Source organism: Garra rufa, chromosome 9, assembly GCF_049309525.1.
Source record: "Garra rufa chromosome 9, GarRuf1.0, whole genome shotgun sequence".
NCBI lineage: Eukaryota > Metazoa > Chordata > Actinopteri > Cypriniformes > Cyprinidae > Garra > Garra rufa.
Window position 1 is genome coordinate 36,916,298 of NC_133369.1, and position 22,258 is coordinate 36,938,555.

Consider the following 22,258-nt stretch of genomic DNA (forward strand, 5'->3'; position numbering starts at 1 on the left):
AATGACAAAGAGTTTACGTGAATAATCACCAAGTGCCTCATTTTGAAATATTTTTGCTTGTATTTGACCGTTTAGGCGCGAACCTTGAGGTAAAAGCGAACTTTAACGTTAACATGTCCGTGTTCTGCTCCGTCTCTGAGCGCATACACAGAACAGAACAAGTTTTAAAAACACAACATCATAGAAACATTAATAAATTAAGCACGTCAAAACGTACAGGCGTGTTAAACATGAATTTACCAGCGTAATCCATGGGCCTTCATCACGACTCCATCCCTGTCTGCCTGCTTGGCTGCTTCACGACCGCCTGCCTGCAAGTGCCGCTGCGCTGGGGGAGGAAAACAGAAAGTTAAGCGGGAAATTCAAATGTTCTTACAGAAAGTTAGAAACTCAGGCGTGTTTATAACTAAAAAAAAAATTAAACGGCAACCAAGCGAAATTTACACTTATATTTGACCATTAACCTACCTGTGTAACGTCACTCTAAAAAATCTTTCACGACGACTCTCTTCCTGCCTGTTTTCCCGCCAGCGTACTTGTGCTGCTACTGGAGCAAAACGGAAAAATAACATTAGAATTAGAAATAGAAAGTGTAAATCAGTTTAGAAAAATGTATATAAGCATTTTCTCTACTTACTAATTTAATTTGTGTCTTCTGTCAGATGGTTTCTGCTAGTGTCTCTGTCCTGCTGCTGCTTCAGCAAATTTCCGCATGACAAGAAAAATTACTGCCTTGTGTCATATAACTTATATCGACCAATCAGCGCGGTGGTCAAAGCACAATTTCAAGCGCGACCAATCATTTTAAACAAAGACATGGTGAATCTTTCAAATTAATTAAAATGTTGAGTTCAGAGAACTTAAAATATTAATTAAAAAGTTTTTTGCTGCCAAATGAGTAAGTTAACCACACCTGTTTAAGTTTTGATGCCAAAACTTGGCATTTTAAGTAATGTCAAGTTATATTAACTTAATTTCTTTATTAATGACAACAGTGGGGTTTACAGTGTAACATGATTGTTCAGTAATATACCAAGGGAGCTTTTTGCTGAATATTCTCACGATTACAAATGTTACATTAATTTTAGTTTAATAAACTAGTTAGTCAAGCAGTTACTTACATTTTAGACAAAATACTTACTGTTTTGTTCTGTTTCACCAAATAGTTCCAAACAAAGGTCACAGCAAAAGTATAGCACATTCTCAAAGCATCGTTTTACTACTAAATGATTCAGTGTTTTTGCTCGAATCAGTTGAAATAACTCAATGACTCGCTCATGATTAACTTACCGCCACCTGCTGGTAGTTTAGTATGTTTAAAAGTATGCATCCCCACCCCAACATATCTAATTTGTACATTCATAAATGTATTGTAAATTATATAATCTGACTGCTAACAGCCATATAGAATTTGATAAATTGAAATGTATGCATCACCTTTGAAGTTATTGCAAAGGTAAAAAATGGCCTTTATAAAGGTAAATCAAATATGCAGATTTAAGATGTAAAAGCTGATAGAGCACTGGTGAAAATATTGCTTCAGAATAAATAGTTTACATCACCAGATATCTCTAAGTCGTACTTTTATGGGGACATTTGTGTGGAATAGTATCTGCTGATATGAAAAGTTCACTGTATATTTTGTTTACTTTTTACAATAAACACATTAAATATTACATATATGCATGTAATATAACATAAATTTCCATTACAGGTTTAGGTCTTAATTTTCATATAAGGTGGTATTAAAAAGGTCTTAAAAAGTCTTAAATTTCACTTGTTCATATCTGCAGATACCCTGATATAGCACATTTCATACACAGTGGTAATTCAAAGTGCTATACATAAGAGGAGTTAATATAATCATAAAAAAATAATCACAACAATAAAAACAAAATTTAAGAACATTTAAAATTATTTAAAATTGATTTAAAATGATTTAAAACAGTTAAGAATAAAAATGATTATACATAAAATACAGTGCAATCAGTTCGGACATAGCACAGTGCTTATTCAGTAAATGCACAACTGAACAGAGTTTTGAGTCTGGATTTAAATGTGGCTAATGTTTTAGCTGATCTCTGACAAACGGGAAGACGCAAACCTTTTTTGGGAGGAAATCAAATTTTACAGTTATGCAAATTGGTAGTAGTTTTTAGTAGTGTTTTAGTATGTGAGTTTAAATTCTGTAATGTAATGTGGTCGCTACCAAAACATTACCATCACTACCGAAAATGTGCTGTCACGACCGAAACACAGGATGCTTTTCAAAAATAAAGTATACTGAATCATCAACTAAGATGTTATAAATGTTTGGTCCGGTGTATTTTCAAACGAATGAATCCTTAAGTGAATTATCCTTAAGAAATCAACTTTTTGCCTTTTACAAAGAAAAATTGGATTAAAAATACAACAAATCTCATTAATCACACTTGAAATATTGTTAAAAATGTAATTGTTATTGTTAACCTCAGAAAACTTTTTAATAACATTAAAAAAAATTACAAGGAAGATGTAAGCAAAATCTAAATAGGTCAATATCGCCCTTCTTATTAAATTATAACATTTAAACATTTAATAGTTTCTTCAATTATATACTGTGTTTTGGTAGTGACAAATTTAGGGAGAGGAGAATATGAGAATTAACTGCAGAATTACTAGAAAGGTGTAGCTTGAATATTATACAATTTACATACATAAAAAAATTGTGGAAAAATACACTTTTTTTTTTTTTCCCCAAGACGTTTCTAACTCTGACTTTTAACCAATTCTGTAAAATGGTCTACATATTCATAGGTATAATTTATGTTCAGAAACGTTTTTCAAATACAAAATAGAAATACATGTCCAGCATGACTAGAATCAATAAACAATGCTTGGTTGAATGATTCCAAATAGTTCCAGACATTAACAAAACAGTTGCTAGCTAATAAACTAGTACCATATTATCTGTAAATGAGGGAATTTATGAAATGTGATCAGAGACCAGGCACTGGATTAGAGTAAAACTGTAATGTCAAGTTTCTTTCACACAGATTTCAGGGGGGAAAAGTTGTTAAAGAAGCTGCAAGATTTTAGTCACACTGTCAGAGATTTCCTGTATTCTGGGTTTAAATTTTTATTTATTTTTTTATTCTTGGTCTGATTTGTTGCTTGCTTTTTTTGGCTGTTTTTAGTGTCTATCAGTTTTTATGAAAGCACTACAGCAAAACTTTTTTCCCTCTGCACGAAACCAGTTAAGACAGGATGTAGTGTATTTGTGTGGGTCATTCAGAAAAGCTGTTTCTTATCTTTAAGTGTCCTTAAGTTTGAAGAGCTACGCTCCAGTTCTAATCAAGCAGTGAGTACTATCTCCTCTTCTGCCTTAACCTTCATTCCTCAGCTCTAATGCACATGATTCATTCAGCTTATTTAAAACTATTTACATTCTATGCTGTGACTGTGTATTGTATACAGGGGAGGGGGGTGCATGTGAGTGTTTAGCCTACAATTTTAGTAAGACACTTGTCTGATTAGTACAAAGATGCATGACCCAACTGAGAAACGGGAGTCACTTCCTGCATATAGACGCATCAGATGTCACGTAACAACTGATCCTCTCCAGACCTTCCGCCCTGAATAGAGGCTCTGCAGCTGGAGACTGTGAATGACCTAACACATGGGCGTTTTTTATTTTTGTTTTGCCATTTTTATTGATTGCTAAACATTAATCTCTAGATATGTTTTGTACTCTTGAGATTTATCATAACGTTTTTGTTGGTTTTGTTTTGACATGTTTTTTTTTTTTTTGGTTTTTTTGATTGATTTATGTTCTGGCTCATTTTTCTCATGCTAAATCCTGAAATGTGTGGCAAGCTGTTGCACCTTTTCTTTTTAAAGGACAAGCTTACAGTCCTTTGAGATATGGAGGTGGAAGTCTTTTATAATTTATCTTATGTAATATTATAATTTGTACTCATACTGCTTCAAAAAGGCTCCATGTTTAGATCTGTCATTAGGGAGATGTGAAAAGTGTGGTGTGGATTTTTGTTTCTCTAAACAGTTTTTTAGGGATATTATCATTCTGCAGAAAGGGAGCATCTTTAGGGATCTGTGATTGCATGATAAAAGGCATCTTGTCTTGTAAATTCGCCTCATATTCCTATGAGTATATGTATATGCCTTCTGGTAACACTCTGCAGAACTCCATCACAGTCTTTAGATGATGCAGCTGCTATGTAAAATGAATTATTGAGCAGAGAAATTGTGTATGGCTTTATAGTTTTGTTTAGTGTATGTTCCGTGTGGAATTTTTTTAAAACTCTGTTGTTGGATACAAAGTTTTGAAATGGAAAATGTTAATGCAGTTTTGGATTTCTGCTCAGATTTTGTCGTATGTACATATTTGTGACCCTGGACCAAAAAACAGTCATAAGGGTCAGTTTTTTTAAAATTGGGATTTATACATCATCTGAATAAATAAGCTTTGCATTGATGTATGGTTTGTTAGGATAGGACTATATTTGGCCAAAATACAACTATTTGAAAAGCAGGAATCTGAGGGTGCAAAAAAAAATCTAAATATTCAGAAAATCATTGTCCAAATGAAGTTCCTAGCTATGCATGTTACTAATCAAAAATCAAAAAGTTTTGATATATTTACGGTAAAAATATTAAATTTAAAAATATTTTCATGAAACATGATCTTTATTTGGCATAAAAGAAAAAGTTGATAATTTTTTGAACCATACAATGTATTTTTGTCTATTGCTACAAATATACCCCAGCTACTTAACACTGGCTTTGTGGTCCAGGGTCACATTTATGCACATTTCTCTGAATTTGAACATTTAAAGTCAGTGGTTTTCATGGCCTGATAGCGTGACTATTTTGTGACTGGCTGGAAATGGTATTGTGGGAAATCAGTCTTATGTCCCATACACGCATACAGTGATTTTACCGCTGCAGGTCACTGAGTCACTGTATTATTGGTCACTGTGGGTGTTCCTGTTGCTCAATTCCCACATGTTACTGGTGGGTTTCACAACTGGCCATAGTTTTAAAAAAAATCCAGAATTAACCGAAATTGCATTTATTCTATTGCCAGTTAAATTCTAATTTGACAAACCAATAATTTTTCCTACTACTAAAAAAGATCAGTCTGGTGTATGAATCAATCTCAGTTAGTATGCTTACAAATTTTAAAATATTACTTCATTTGGGCAGAGATAAGATAGAACAGTGTAGGGCTGTCGAAAACGATTATTGTGATAATTAAATATTTAATTAAATATTTTGGACGATTATTCTGATGATTAATCAAGTAAACAGATAGCTTTTTGTGGTAATAAAAGTAGACATAAGCTAACAATAGACGTATAATAGCAGTTTATATATGTGACCCTGGACCACAAAACCAGTCTTAAAGCAATGGTTCGGAGTAGATTTGACTACATTGCTATGCACTCCGAAGCCCATCTAAATGCCCCATCTGAAGTTTTTTTTTTACCTTAGTCGAACATTGACGGAGATATTCGAGCTTGTCGAATGGTCTTTGTGCATGTCAACGTAGTAGGTGGACTTTTACGTGCTTTTCCCAAACCAGGGAAGTGACGTCAACGTGTCGCCATTTGTAGTTTTTGAGACTAGTAGGGATCGGGTAACAGTTGTTTTTAATGCACTCATGGTGGACTTACAAATTTTCCAATGCAGCGTTTTGTGAGTACATACCCTATTTACACTACTGTAGAAGTTTGGTAAGATAACTTGCACATTTAGTGATGTAGCAAGCCATTCGACAAGCTCGAATATCTCCGTCAATCTTCGACTAAGGTTAAAAAAACTTTGGATGGGGCATTTAGATGGGCTTCGGAATCTACTCCGAACCATCGCTTTAAGTACCACGAGTATATTTGTAGCAATAGCCAAAAATACATTGAATGGGTCAAAATTATTGATTTTTCTATTGATATTAAGTAAAGGTTATGTTCCATTAAGATATTTTGTAAATTTTCTACCATAAATATATCAAAACATAATTTTTTAATATAGTAATATGCATTGCTAAGAACTTTAAACTTGATTTTTTTTTTTTCCCCAATGTTTTGACTTTTTTGCACCCTCAGTTTCCAGATTTTCAAATAGTTGTGTCTTGGCCAAATATTCTCCTATCTCAACAAACCATACATCAACTAAAAGTTTATTACTATTATTCAGCTTTATTTATTTGTTTATTTATTTATTTTGTATAAATCTCAATTTCAGAAAATTGTCCCTTATGACTGGTTTTGTGGTCCAGGGTTACATATATTAAATACATATGTAGGGCTGCAACAACTAATCGATAAAATCGATTATTATCGATAATGAAATTCTTTGATAACGATTCTCATTATCGATTAATCGGGTCCACCCACAGTGCACGTACAACTTCAGAGGATTACGTCAAATTACAGCACTGAATGACGCATTTCTATAGACAAAATGCATCTAAAAATAGTGGAGGAAACAGACTGAGATGCTGCAGGATAGTTACATGATCCAAGCTGCCCAAAACATGAGTATTCCTTATTTTAAACTTGAAGCTAATAGCGTAATGGCTTGCCCTGTGAGGCGCTTTGAGATCCGTTTGCATCCTCAGCATGAAAACTTTTAGTTTACGGTCATATCATTATCTGTAAATATCACAAATTCACACGAGCATTTCCATGTATGCATAAAAGTCCATTCTGGCAGTCTGTGTTAAGTTTAAATCTTTGCTGAATGAGCGTGTCAGACTGGAACACAGAACACAGACCGGGAGACAATTAATACTCGGCGCAAAAAACATTTATTGTGCTGAAACATCTGTCGTTGAATGTTAAATTTAGATTTAAATACAGCATGTAGCGCACATATTTAGGGAGGGTAGGAACTGTAGGGCTGTGACCGTGGCAGATTTTTACCACCGCCGGTGGTGCGGTGTTTTATATGTAAATAAATGAGGCTCAAACATTATTCACACACATGCGTGTTTATTTTAGCAATTCCGTCGGTGAACAAGCAGCCTACAAAACGCTAAAATAAATCAACGAAATAATACATTTAAATAAGAAAGTAGCCTAAATAAGTGTTAAATAGGCTATTAAACAAACATTCGTTGCAAAAATTCCTAACAACCTCGACAGCTGATCAGAATTACTGGCCGAGTTCTCTTTCCCATTGCACAGCTGCTGTTTTTAATATCAAAGTAATTACATTTATTTTCGTTACTTTAGTTTATAAAGTTAATTTAGAAATATATTTGGACCACCTTTTGTTTGTGAAATTCAAGTTTTCGTTTTTTAAAGTAACGACCGCAAGCGGCCAGCGGCAGACAGATCAATTTAGCCTTCTCAAGCCATCACGATTTAAATTAAAATCCTTAGATATAAAAAAAACTTTAAGCATATCACAATATTAGTTTAATCGTTTAACCTAGATAAATGTGTACTAATAGGCGCATATCCAATTGTTTGTGCGGAGAGTGAAAGCTTTGCAGGACATGGTGCCGCCAGCGCTATGTAAAACTTCATTTTTGCTCATAAATGTAAGAGTAATAAATTTACTTTAAATTATTACTTCACTACTATAAAATAAAATAATTCAAATCGAAAACAAAACTCTTTCATTAGCTATAGGCCTAATCCATAAAGATGCATTTAGGCTTTAAAAGCGCGTCCAGTGAGCAGATGGCGAGTTAGGATCGTCAACTTCATCTTTGCGACACTGACTCAGAAAATACTAGTTTATTAATAAATTTTAATATCTCCTTACTTTTTTAATATTTAATTCAAATGTCAACTTAATCTTTAATATTTGGCCACTTGTTCATGATAGAAATGCTACAGCCACTATAACACCCTGTTTGATGTATGTTTGGACATCAGAAAATTCAAAATCTGAGCAAGGGTTTCAACTTTTATTTTGAAGTTGCAGTAAACAGTTAGCATATTTAGAATGATAATGATGTATTCTCCTGTGCTGGCGTAGGTTTATAAATGATTTATCTTATAAAAATGATAGAATGGATGCATGTTGTTCCCAGATGAACATTAGAAGCAAATCAGACTTACAGCATAGGCAAAGATAAATTTTGCAATGGTCCGCTCATGTATAACTGTGTGGAGCAGCATTGCTGTAAATAGAGCTGCTCTGAGATGCATGTAACCTTCACGCATATAAATAAAGCACATATTAAACCCACAGAACATATATTTATTTAATTGAATCACAGCCTTTGTGAACTCACAATAGCACTGTGCTTTATGATTTTAAATGGTTTTAATATTTCATGCAGCTCTAGAAAATGGTTTAATAATGTTTCTGGATTTATGTCTATGAAATGCATCACTTTCAGTGTTTTGTTAGTTAATCAACACAGGCAAAATCCTAGAACAGTGAAATCACTAGTAACATTTATTTCATTTTTGTGTTAACACTACAGTATCCATAAGTATCAGTAGTGACTGCATTACGTTGCTATTCATTGACATAGTTAAAGTTAAACTTTTCAACTTGCATGACTGGACACGCTTGACACTTGAGTCACTAAACTCTCATGTTATTGTAAATCACCAGCTCTCATTGAAAATTACATCATGGTGTCACTATAGCATATTGCTTTATTTCATCTGTCTCTGATTTTTGCAGCTGAAGTCTAGACTTTTTCCATTTCAGAGCTGTTGTTTGGCTCTAGAGCCTGTTCTCTGATTAGCTATGTCTTTCCCTCTTACCAAGATGTATTTGATTGACATAGGCAAGTCTCTATTTGGAATAAATCTGTGAGCAGAGCCATTTTATGTAACTCTAGAGGGACAAACATGGATAGAAACAGCTCAAAAATCACCTTCATGGATATAGTTAAAGGTGCCATAGAATGGAAACTACCTTGGCTTAGTTGAATAATAACAGTTCTGCACGTGGACATGACATACCGTGAGTCTTAAACACCATCATTTCCTCCTTTTATAAATCTGGTGTTTGCAAAAGACCAAGAAAGAGGCCAATTCCAACATAACACAGACTATGACATGATAGTCTCGCGATCATTAATCGTTCCGCCCCCAACATTTGCATAGCCCAATCATCAGAAGTTCTGCGGGTAGGCTATTGTGAAAAAACAAAGCGAGGACAATAGCGAAAATGGCAGATCACAGAAATAAATGTTATGTTCCAGGTTGTGCAGGAGATGTTAAGTGCAGGGATGGGTTGGTGTCTGTACTCAGAAAGGCACGGAAAACAAATAAGGTGTTCTAATAAAATAAGGCGAGCCACTAAAGGGACACAGTTAGCTTCTTGCTAGCGGTAGCCTGTTACATTGCAGTACATCAAATTTCACATACCACATAGAGTAAGGAAAGATGACTGCGCGGACGATGGTGAAAGATTTGCAGATCCTGATCACCGCGGACAAGCATCGAAACTTGTCAAATGTGCCAAGTACTGCTGCTGTAGTATAACGTTACACAGAGCATGTGTGATCGCCGATCTCAAAAGTGAAAGTAAAAATTACTGTGCATTCAAAACGGCAGTTTCAAAGCTCCGCATATTAATAGCGACTCGAGATCCGTAATTAAATATATATTTTCCTACTTGTGTTTCCTTCCTGCTGTGTGAGAGCTAAATGAGGCACTCTGTGAAACAGCCAATCAGAGCAGAGCTCGTCTTTATTATTCATGAACCTTCCAAATAAGGTAATAACAGACCATTTCATTCTAGGGACAAATCCTAGGGTTGTAAATGAACTTGTAAAACCGTTTCCAGAGAATTTTTGCCCTTACCTAAGCCATATACCATCTATGTAGATAACATTTTGAAATATTGTATCAATACATTCTATGGCATCTTTAGGGGTATTGTTTGAACAAAATTGAAATGATGGCTGTTTTCTTCTACATACAGGATCATGGCAGCATAGGGCACCACAATATGACTTAAATCTAGCAAACTTTCCATACATACTAATTTTCCCTCTTTGCTTTCTTTTGCCAGTGCTGTCTCGTGAAACGAAACCATGGGGAAGCAGAACAGCAAGCTCCGCCCTGAGGTGATGCAGGACCTGCTAGAAAGCACAGACTTTACGGAGCATGAAATCCAGGAATGGTACAAGGGCTTTCTACGGGACTGTCCCAGTGGCAACCTCTCCATGGAGGAGTTTAAGAAAATCTACGGAAACTTCTTCCCTTATGGAGATGCCTCAAAGTTTGCAGAGCACGTGTTCCGTACTTTTGACGCGAACGGCGACGGCACAATAGACTTTCGGGAGTTCATAATTGCATTAAGCGTCACGTCACGAGGGAAGCTGGAACAGAAGCTCAAGTGGGCGTTTAGCATGTATGACTTGGATGGAAACGGATACATCAGCAAAGCAGAGATGCTTGAGATTGTGCAGGTATGTCAGGCTTCCTAAAGCTTTTTATGAATTAACCTAATATTGGCACTCTTTCAATCCTTTTCTAATCATCAGCATGACTGCTGAGGTCTGATATAGAATCAGATGTATCACTTCAGGAGACACAAAAGAGAGAACCCAGCCCAGTCCTGCTACCCAATTTTCACATCGCATATGTTGTTATTTCTCACTTGCGGTAACAGCAAGGATAGCCGTGGTGTTAGACTGTCAGGAAGCTCCATACTGTAAAGAGAGCCCAAGTCTTATTTCTGTCTATGATAAACAGGCTTTCATCAAAGTGCACTCCTTCACACGGTTATTTATGTTTGCTGTCATTGCAAGTTGCCTGATTTATCTTTGCATCTTTCTTGCTGAAAAGATTAATTTTAGCAACAGGTGATTTCTCAGATTTTGAGGGCCTATCAGAACCAAACCAAAATGTGCATATGTATGTACATACAGGGCTCGCAAAATCGCTAGCCCGACGTCCCGGGGCTGTTGGGTTTTCCAGTAGGGCTACCAAAATGTTTCACCAGCCTGCCCGACGGGCTATCATAAAGTAGAGGGCTCCTGCGGGTCCTTAACTCCTCAACTTAGTTCGTTGTATCAAATTTAAGGCCATAAAAAGTTTTAAATATGTTAAATAGTATAAGTAACGTCTTAATTATAATTTAAGAAGTTTTGAGGACTGAAAGACGAGAATCGCAATAGGGCTGGATTAAACTTCAAAAGGCGATGTCATTGAAGAAATATACACGCTGCACATTTCAAAGACAAAATGTGGCACGGATGTCTTTATATGAATGTTTCTGAAGGGAACCGACTGTCCTCAGAAACGTGTCATTGGAATTTTCATTAACTGTGTTAATGCTGCATTGTGTACAGCCGTTACTATGGAAACTGTAATATTTAGCCATAGACTGTAAAAAAGCCCCCTCGTGACAGATAATTAATTTTTCATTTCCAATACATTTTTTTTTCAGCTGTTTATGGTCAAATGATTGCAATTATCGACCCATGTTTTTATGCAGCAAACACATAGTTGTAAATGTAAAAAGTTATGGTGCCATCTAAAAATCTAAACAAGTACAGTAATATTTGTTTTAAATAAATATAATAAATTATATACTCAATTTATCCCTTTTAATGGTATAAAGGATGAAATGCTATAGTGTAAGATATTTTGTTTTTGTGTGAAACTGTATCTGAATTTTAAATCATGCCATTTTATAGCTTAATATTCTACTTTACATTGTCCAATCCCATTACTGTTTATTTTACTTGTGCTGATCTTAAAAAGGGTCATGAATTGCTTTAAATTAATATTTAAAAATTCTGCAGATACACTAAATGAAATAAATAAAATGAAATAAAATGACTTCCTTGATATTTGTTTATATTTGTGTATTAAAACATTTTTGATTAGACTCCTAGATGATTTTCTATATTTAAAAAAAATAATAATAATTTGGTCTTTTTTATTTGGGCTAGTTAAATTAATTTTCGGGCTACCAAAATCTGAAGAGTACCTGTTCGAAGGGCTACCAGAGATTTTGACATTTTGCGAGCCCTGACATATTACATATGTACTAAGACATTTTAGCTATAATACAGATATAAGTAAAATTCTATAGCCACAAATGCAATTAAAATAACAATAAAGGTTTAGTTGATGCATTTAATTTTCATGTAAACAAGTACCAAAATGTAATTAAGTTCTGTTTTGGTGGACATAAAAAATGAGATCACCTCTCATGTCTTGATTGTTTTATTTTGATGGATGGTTTACCTCCTCCCCAGGAGGCAGAGGTAAATCTAATGATGTACTGAATGCGTTGTGCACTTTGATGTATTGCATTAAAGGGGTATGCACTGGCTGCAAGTCTGTAATGGAGCCCATCTGTAGAGGGAAGACTCAATAACTCTCCACAGGAGAGCTGCACTTTAGAACACACTTTTCCTCAGACGTTAAGGTTATGGGGAATAAAAGTATACAGTTGAAATCAAAAGTTTACATACACCTTGCAGAATCTGCAAAATGTTAATTATTTTACAAAATAAGAGAGATCATACAAAATGCATGTTATTTTTTATTTAGTACTGACCTGAATAAGATATTTCACTTATTCTGTTTACATATAGTCCACAAGAGAAAATAACTACCCACTGTTCTTCAGAAAAAATCCTTCAGGTCCCACAAATTCTTTGGTTTTTCAGTATTTTTGTGTATTTGAACCCTTTCCAACAATGACTGTATGATTTTGAGATCCATCTTTTCACACTGAGGACAACTGAGGGACTCATATGCAACTATTACAGAAGGTTCAAACACTCACTGCTGATCCAGAAGGAAACACCATGCACTAAAGCTGCGTTCACACTAGACTGTTGTCGCTGCATGTCGCCAGAGGCTGGCGATGAGGTTTCTAGTGGGCGTTCTCACTGCTAGTTGCCTTGACAGCAAATCAGGTTTCCTGGTGCTAAATACATACATTTTGGAGGCAAAAGACTAAATATAATACAAATATTAAATTAAAATTAAATCCGTACATACAAACAAAAATGAATGAGAAGCAGAGCCTACTTTTTTCTATTGCGTATGTTTATCTATGGCTGAGAGGAGAACGATCATATGAGCTCAACCGTCTTCTTACCTATTGGCTGTCACTCCAGAAAGTCGCTCTTCATTTTCATAAAGTTGAAAGATTCTGAACTTTGTCGCATCACCAGAAATCATCAGCTCTCCATTGAAATGAATGAGATCGCGTTGCTTTGTCGCTGCATGTCCCTTGTAGTGTGAACAGGGCTTAAGACCTGGGGTTGAAAACTTTTTAATGAAAATTGAAGATCAGGGTAAATTTAACTTATTTTGTCTTTTGGGAAACATGTAAGTATCTTCTGTAGCTTCTGAAGGGAAGTACTAAATAAAAAAATATATATTTTTGGCAAAATAAGAAAAATGTACACATCTTCATTTTGTTCAAAGGTTTTCACAGCTGGCTCTTAATGCATCGTGTTTCCTTCTGAAGCATCAGTGAGCATTTGAACCTCAGTTGTCCTCAGTGTGAAAAGATGGATCTCACAATCATTCAGTCATTGTTGGAAAGGATTCAAATACACCAAAGAATTTGTGGGACCTGAAGGATTTTTCTGAAGAACAATGACATGTATGTGAAATGTCTTATTCAGGTCAGTACTAAATAAAAAAATACCATTCATTTTGTATGATCCTTCTTATTTTGGTAAAATAATTAACATTTTGCAGATTCTGCAAGGTGTATGTAAACGTTTGACTTAAACTGTATATGGGGAAATGTATTAATTTAATCATTCATTCACCTCACTTTTTGCTCAGCAGATTTATTTGAGATAGGATTTTTGATTATGTATAGTTTGTTTTTATCTATTGTGGTTTTTGATGTGCCTTGAGTGATAATGGTGTCCTTTTGGAGTAGGGAGGCACTAATGTTCATATTTTAAAAATTACAATTTTGCATCCAAAAACCGGTTGACCACTAAACAGTTCGATAGTTTCTTCTGCTTGTTTGCTTGATAATTGCATAGCATGTTCAATGGCTGTACCACAAAAGAATAGTTTTGCGTTAGATTTTTAAGGTTTTGTTTACTTTTTTCTTCACAAATTAAAGATTACAAAACTCTAATTTTAATACAATAAATTCATAAACACACTTTTGCAAAATTGCATATAATAAAAAGATTATTAAACATTAAAACTGATTGTCTATTTTTTTTAAAGTGCGTAACATCTAAACTAACATTTATAAATCTAATATAATTTTGAAAATTACATAAACAATGAACACCATCATGTATTTATGCATTTCTTAAAGCACCAAGCACACAGATTGCATTTAAAAAAAAAACACACACAGTGGATTAGAATAAATCCCCTAGAAATTCTCAACATGTTTTCTAAAAGTTGAACCTTTTTAACTTTACCTGGCTTTCTATACATCTCTTGTGTGAGATGCGAATGAAACAGTCCTAAGCCTTCTGTGTGAATTGCTTGGTAATACAAACACCATTTTTTCGCCCAGGCATGGTTACAAGTCATTTTTGAAAATTAAACAAAACCATATGTTAGCCAGTCCAACAGTGAGATCAGCAAAAATTGTAAGGATTGCAGCGTTTAATGGTTTAATTCTACACTGCATAAAAATGGCTGTACAAAAAAAAAAAATTAATGGAAGATTTTTAGTATCTAATGGGATTTGTATAATATTCCTTTATAAAGCTGCTTTGTAGCAGATAAATAAATTGTAATAAAAAGTAAGGTTTTTTGTTTGCATTTATGCACACAAATAGTGGGCCTGTTGCATTCTTAAAAACAGAGTCATCATATTAGACCAATTTCTACATGATCTTTATGCATGCCACTTTATTGTTCGTAGATTCTGTTCAGCTCTGAGTGTTCAATCAATACTGTTACAGGTTACTAGGTCTTGGTTTTACTTTCACATAACTTTCACTGTGCAGTGTTGATTCAAACAGAGGCGTTAATAAAAGACAAGAGCAACTTGTATCTGTCAAGGCTGTGGCAGTTATGTATGAGATACCTGTATTTTGTGATGTGATGGCTTTTTAATGAAGGGAATCTCTTGTGTATCATCTCCTTCAGGCGATTTATAAGATGGTGTCATCAGTAATGAAGATGCCAGAGGATGAATCCACACCTGAGAAGAGAACAGAGAAGATCTTCAGACAAATGGACACCAACCGGGATGGTAAACCCTTTTTATATAGCATAAAACTGCTTTAGCAGTGGTATATGAACAATGACATGAAACAGTGGTCTTTGAGGGTGGAAATTATTAATCGAAACATTAAAGTTCTTCTCCAGTGGCCTAATTTTAGTATTTTTTCTTACATTTATTCTAAAAAAGCAATTCTGGCTGAGCATTCTTGTGTAAAGTCTAAGTGCTTGTTTGTGCACTCTAATACAACCTATTTAAATGCATCATGCCATTATATAAAGGTCTCTAATTATTGAGTGATTTGAAGAGCCCCATTAGTGGTTAAACAAGGCTTAGGACTGTCTACTTCAGCATGAAGGGGTGTGCATGAAATTGATGATCACAACCAAACAGATGGGAGTATACAGAAGAGTGGTCTGATTCTATGGTCAGATGAACTTTTGCATTTCCTGCTCTCTCGTGACTGAAGTCACAAGGGACGGAGGCTGTGTGCATGTTTGTGTATTTGTGGGATCAGATGAAGCATAAGTGTGTTCTCAGACAGATACTTTATTGATCACATTGAGGACATTTTAAGTACTGCTTCAAATGCACAGGATGCAATCAAATACAATGCAGTCTAAGTATGGACTGAATGATAATGCTAATCACATCTTTGACTGAGAGGACTTGTTCTTTACTTCTCACTGGAGTAAACATTGTCTGTAAGCTGTACCGAATATTAAAGTTTCTTGGCATTCCTTCACCATCTCTCACTTTTGAATGCAAGGAGACGCTACTGCCACCTGCTGACTGATATGATGCATGGCACTTTTGGAGGTTCAGTCACTGCAAGTTAATTCAAAATAGAAATCTTTTCTAACAGTATAAGTATTTGCTATCACTTTTTATTAATTTAACACACCCTTGTTGAATAAAAATATTAATTTCTTTAAAAAAAAAAAAAAAATCTACTCACCCCAAACCTTTGAACAGTAGTGTGTATTGTTAGAAAAGATTTCTATTTGAAATGCTTTTCTTTTAAATGGTTTATTAATCAAAGAATCCTGAAAAAAAGTATCACAGGTTCCAAAAAATTTTAAGCAGCACAACTGTTTTCAGCTTTGATAATAAATCAGCATATTAGTATGATTTCTGAAGGATCATTTGACACTGGAGTAATAATTTGGAGACTGGAGTAATAATGCTGAAAATTCAGCTTTGATCGCAGGAATGAAGTTGATTTTAAAACGTTATTTTTCTTCATAATATTTCACAATATTACATTTTAATATAATTTTTGATCAAATAAAAACAACCTTTATGAGCTTAGGAAAAAACATTAAAACCAATAAATTACTTTTTAATCTTAAACCTTATGTATATATGTGTATACTACCAGTCAAAAGTTTTTTTTTTTTACAGAATTCTCTTCTGCTCCCCAAGCCTGCATTTATTTGATTCAAAGTACAGCAAAATAGTTTTTATTATTTAAAATAACCTTTTTTTATTTTAATATATTTTAAAATGTAATTTATTCCTGGGATCAAAGCTATTTTTTCAGCATCATTTAGCAGAAATTATAGAAATTTATAATTTTATTTAACAAGGATGCTTTAAATTGATAAAAAAAAGATGATAAATGCATTTATAATGAACTTTCTATTAATCAAAGAAACCCGAAAAAAATCTACTCAGCTGTTTTTAGCATAATAATAATAATAATAATAATAATAATAAATGTCTTTTGAGCAGCAAATCAGAATATTAGAAGGATTTCTGAAGGAGTAATGATGCTAAAAATTTAGCTTTGAAATCACAGAAATGAATAACATTTTAAAATAAATTAAAATAGAAAAACAGTTATATTAAATGGTAAAAAAAATTTACTCTTTTATGCTGTACTTTGTATCAAATAAATGCAGGCTTGATGAGCAGAACAGACTTCTTTAAAAAAAAAAAAAAAAACATTTTTCACAAACTTTTGACTGGCCTATATATGACCCTGGACCACAAAACCAGTCTTAAGTAGCGCGGGTATATTTGTAGCAATAGCCAAAAATACATTGTATGGGTCAAAATTATTGATTTTTCTTTTATTCCAAAAATCATTAGCATATGAAGTAAAGATCATGTTCCATAAAGATATTTTGTAAAATTTCTACCATAAATATATAAAAACTTGATTTTTGATTAGTAATGTGCATTGCTAAGAACTTCATTTGGACAACTTTTAAGGCGATTTTCTCAATATTTAGATTCTTTTGCACCCTCAGATTCCAGGTTTTCAAATAGTTGTATCTCAGACAAACATTGTCCTATTTTAAGATGATGCAAGAATCTCAATTTCGACAGATTTACACTTATGACTGGTTTTGTGGTCCAGGGTCACATATATATATGCAATAACATAGCAATGAAAAATATTAAAAATGGTTTTAAATAAATAAGAGATTAAGATTAAAGATTACATTTAACATTGTTGTTATTATTATCATTAACCTTTGTTATTCAGTCACTGGTGTTTTTATAATTAAGTAAATGTTAGAGAACAACAAAGGTAATTGAAGGTAAAAATAGAGAAAATGAACATGCACAATTCTGTTAGACTATACCCTGCCCTTTTTTAACCTGAAGACATGAAGGCTTATTTGATTTAATACAAGCACTAAAATCTTTTCCACTGTTTCCATAACACACTTTTTTTTTGCTCACATTTCTACAGCTTGATTCAGATTCTAACACAAGGAGCCGGATATCAGAAAACCAGCCATCATTTTTCTATTGTAAATAATATGATTTTCTAAGAGCCTGTGTTCTCTCTTGTTTTATTCTAGGCAAACTGTCTCTGGAGGAGTTCATCAAAGGGGCAAAGAGCGACCCATCCATTGTGCGTCTGCTACAGTGCGACCCCAGCAGTGCAGGACAGTTCTGAGATCAGCGTCTCATGCTTCGACCTTTTATTTATTTATGGGTTTTAATTTAGTTTTTGATATAGTCGCTCCTTCCACTCGCAGGGAAATGATGGAGGGTCAGGGTTTTTTCCAGAGTAGGGCATCTGGGTCTCATCAGACTGAGCTTGGCCAGATATAGAAACACACACACGCGCACACAGAGTTATTGGCTGCGTTATCTCTGTAGGGAGCCGCGCCGGGCCTGCAAGAGGCCTGTGATGGAGTGAAGTAGGGTAACTAGAGCATTTATCTGAGCTCGAATCACTTCCTGATTAGAAAAGAGGTTTCATGTCATAGTAAATACATAGTCAGTTTTATTCTTATTTCTCTGGGTATTAGATGAGACAGTTTAAGCTTGGCCAATGCAGCAATGTAAGATGGAAAATCATTTATGCACTCAGTAAAACAAGGTTTTATGCCAGTTTTAAAAAAATGAACAGTAAGATTTCTAATGTTTTCACCAAGCCTGTATATATTTGATTCAAAGTACCGCAAAAACAGTAAACATCTGAGATATTTTTACTATCTAAAATAACTGTTTTCTATTTGAATATATATTAAAATATAATTTATTCCTGATTTCAAAGCTGATTTTTAAGCATCATTACTCCAGTCACATGATCCTTGACAAATCATTCTAATATTTAGATTTACTGCTCAAAAAACATTTATTATTATAATTGTTGAAAACAGCTGAGTAGAATATTTTTAGGTTTCTTTGATGAATAGAAAGTCCAGAAGAACAATATTTATCTGAAATAGAAATCTTTTGTAACATTACAAATGTCTTTATCATTACTTTGATCAATTTAAAGCATCCTTGCCGAATAAGTATTCATTTCTATCATTTCTTTCAGTCTTTTCAGTGGTATGGTGTATAATTTTATTAAGGTGATTTCAGATAAATGCTGATCTTTAAGCCTTTCTATTCATCAAAGAGTCCTGAAAAAATGTACTGAACTGTTTTAAGTATTGATAATAATAATTTAGAAAAGGTTTCTCGAACAGAGTTATGATGCTGAAAATTTAGGTTTGATCACGGGAATGAACTGCGTTTTAAAATATATTCAAATAGAAAGCAGTTATTTTAAATAGTTAAAATATTTCAAACTTTTACTGTTTTTGCTGTACTTTGAATCAAATGAATGCATGCTTGGTGAGCAGAAGAAAAACATTAAAAATCTTAGTGTTCAAAAACTTTTGACTGGTAGCGAATCTGATGCTAAATCACAGCACAAACAGGTAACAATTGTGTGTAAACACCTCAGCCTTAGTGATTTGAATATTTTGATTATTTTTAACTTTAGACTAGTTAGACTAGACTCTCAATTCAAAGTTTGGCTAGCTTTACAGTATTATTATTCAACGGGACCAATAAATCAGGCAGGTTGTATGATTCCCCACGTTGTGCTTACGATCTAAAGAGCCTTACTACTTAGTGCTGGAAGCGCACATCCAGTTTTGTGTGGATTAGTTTGGTTTTAGTCGGACAGTCTAGGTTCAAAAGACATGAAACGAACTGCGTTCTCTTTTACCAGTTTTCTAATGTTTGTACTCTAGTAACTGTAGGCTTGTATATAAATCTGAAATATCAGACACGCATGCAAATCTGTACTCAGAGTTCCATCTTAGGATGCAGCGATCGGTTTTCTTGACATTTTTAGCAAAAGCATGTAACCAAGTTTATCTGCATTTGTGGACAGGAGAGTATTTGTGTAATCTGTATGCATGTGTTGTGTGTATGTGTTTGGTTGATATCAGTTACAGCCCTCACCCTGGTTCTAGATGTCGTGATGATTATTATTTAGCTTTATTGATTCAAAGCTAATATGATTTTCCAATCACTTTTATCTGCTATACAACTCTGGATTGTACACATGAGCATCATCAAGTTACTGAATTGCCTTATACACACTCAAGTGTTTCTGTGGGTGAGTGATTTTTATATGGCTTTGTAACTTTTTTCTTTTTTTCATCCATCTGTTGGAGAGTTTAGCTCTACACTCTTCCCGTTCACCCCTCTAACAGATGTAATTATGTTGACGGCCTTTCGTTTGCTATATTAATCTGTCATACTGAGTTTCACGCTCATTTCAAAAGTACATCAAGAGTGTAAGTGGAAATGGGACCCATTGCTTTTCAAGCGCCACTTGCGTTCATGTTGTATTCATACCTGGATCCATTTCACTTGCGGCACAAATTGAATTCAACAATAGCGTTTATTCGGAGCTCCTAATAGTTCTCATATCACCCTCTGCCCTTCTTTAGTAGTCATGCTGATGCCTGATGTTCACTGTTCTTGAATGTCCCTGTCATTGTCAGATGCCTCACCACAGTGCATTCGGTTTCTGCTATACTGTTAATGAACATATTTGAATGTTTTTATTTTTGTTTTACTTGTTGAACAACTGCTGTTTTTGTAAAAATATAGAAAAAGAAAAAGTGGCAGATCAAAACTGCTCTGATATTTCATGTTTTATGCATATTTTATGTAGGATTTTTTTTTTCCATTTTGTTTTTTAAACATCTGATGTAACATTTCTGTATCACAATTATATCATGTGGTCAGGTGCCAAAAATATGAAAGCAGTATTGTATAAATTTATACTGTACATTTGTTATTTGTCAAACAAATTGTTTGTAATTGTTGCATTTTGTAGATTTTGTATGGTAATCTGTATTTTGTGACTGTAGATTTGAGACATAGAGATTTGTTTTGGTTATCATATTGAGCAGGAATTAAATCTGGAGAGAACAGAGAATGTTTTTGTGTTGTGTTCATTTACTTTTAGAATCATCCTTTTTTCCATTGGCGTCCACTCGGCTTTCTCCATTGGCCAATTTGGAGTAGGTGTCACAGTTGCGTCACTTGCAGCTGCGAGTGCATTATGGTAGCAGAAAAACCAGTGTTGCCAAATCTGCGTTTTTTCCACGAAATTGGGCTACTTTAACACTGTTGCCGTGGGTTGTTTTTTATGTCTGTGGGTTGAAGAGCCTCAAAAACAGATTTATTCCCTGGAATGTGAATTTTACCCTGTGGAAAGCAATTGTGTGGGTTTTGTTGTGAAAACCTGGCAACCCTGATAAAAACACTGGAATGAAATGGGTAAAATCCATGGAATAAGAGAAATGTATTGTGTCTTTAGTCGTTAGAATCACAATGCAAATCATTTTTATAGAATATTGTCATCAAAGATACCATTTGAAGCTAAACGCAGATGTTTAATCGGACAAACTAATGGATGAAATCTATGATCACTCTATTTTTAAAGCATAAATTTGATTTGAACAATAGGTCTACATAATTTTCACACATGCAGTTCATATGGGACATATTATGTTAGCCCTACAGTTACAGCATGAAATACTATTAGAACCTATAACATTTTATATTTACCAATTTTATCTCACAATTCAGACTTTTTTTTTCTCGCAAATGCAAGTTTATTTGATTTAACTCAACAATAGTGAGTTTGTCATATTCTGAGGGAAAAAGCCAGAGTTGTGGGATATACATTGCCTTGTTAAAGTATTTATACCTCTTCAAATTTGATGTTGCTGTCCTGTTAAACTGCTTTAAATTACATTTTCCCCACATTAATCCTACACTCAATGCACTATAATGGAAAAGCAAAAAAACGGGTTTTTAACATATTTATTATTAAAAATAAAAAACATAAATGATACAATTCCATAAGTATTCATACCCTTATCTGGGACAGTTGAAATTTAGCTCAGGAGCATTCATACTGCTTGTAGATGTTACTACACTTTGAGAGAAGTTACACATATGTGAAGGCACACATGTCTTAACAAAAGGTTAAACATCTTAAAATGCATTTCAGAGCAAAAACTGCAGAAGGACAAATAACACTGCAACACTCCACCAATCCTATTTATGGTGGTTTGGCCAAACTCCTCCTCCTCAATTAAGACACATGAAAACACTTAAAATTTGCAAAAAACAAAAAAGTACCTGAACGACCCTTAGACTGTGAGAAACAAGACCAAGAAACCAGGCACTGCTCATCACCGGCAGAGTACAATCCCAAAAGTAAAGTGTGCTGGTAGCATGCTCATGCTGTGGGGATGTGTTTAAGCGGCAGGGACTGAAGGACTCGTCAGAGTAGAAGAAAAGCTCAATGCACCAAAATTTTGAGATAGTCTTAATAAAAATCCCAGTCCAGAGCATTCAGAAACTCAGACTGGGCAGAAGGTTC

The 22,258-nt window shown here is 34.2% G+C and overlaps 1 protein-coding gene across 2 annotated transcripts in view; it reads left to right on the forward strand.

Moving 5' to 3' along the window:
• The window catches only part of ncalda (neurocalcin delta a), a 79,685-nt gene extending 58,885 nt beyond the window's left edge, over positions 1 to 20,800 (forward strand). For both annotated transcript variants that reach the window (XM_073846784.1, XM_073846786.1), the window contains 3 exons: positions 9,991 to 10,390; positions 15,030 to 15,135; positions 17,922 to 20,800. In XM_073846784.1, coding sequence (XP_073702885.1) covers positions 10,013 to 10,390; positions 15,030 to 15,135; positions 17,922 to 18,019 — 582 coding nt within the window. In that variant the 5' untranslated portion in view covers positions 9,991 to 10,012 and the 3' untranslated portion in view covers positions 18,020 to 20,800. The remainder of the gene's footprint in view (positions 1 to 9,990; positions 10,391 to 15,029; positions 15,136 to 17,921) is intronic.
• Positions 20,801 to 22,258: the final 1,458 nt, after the last annotated feature.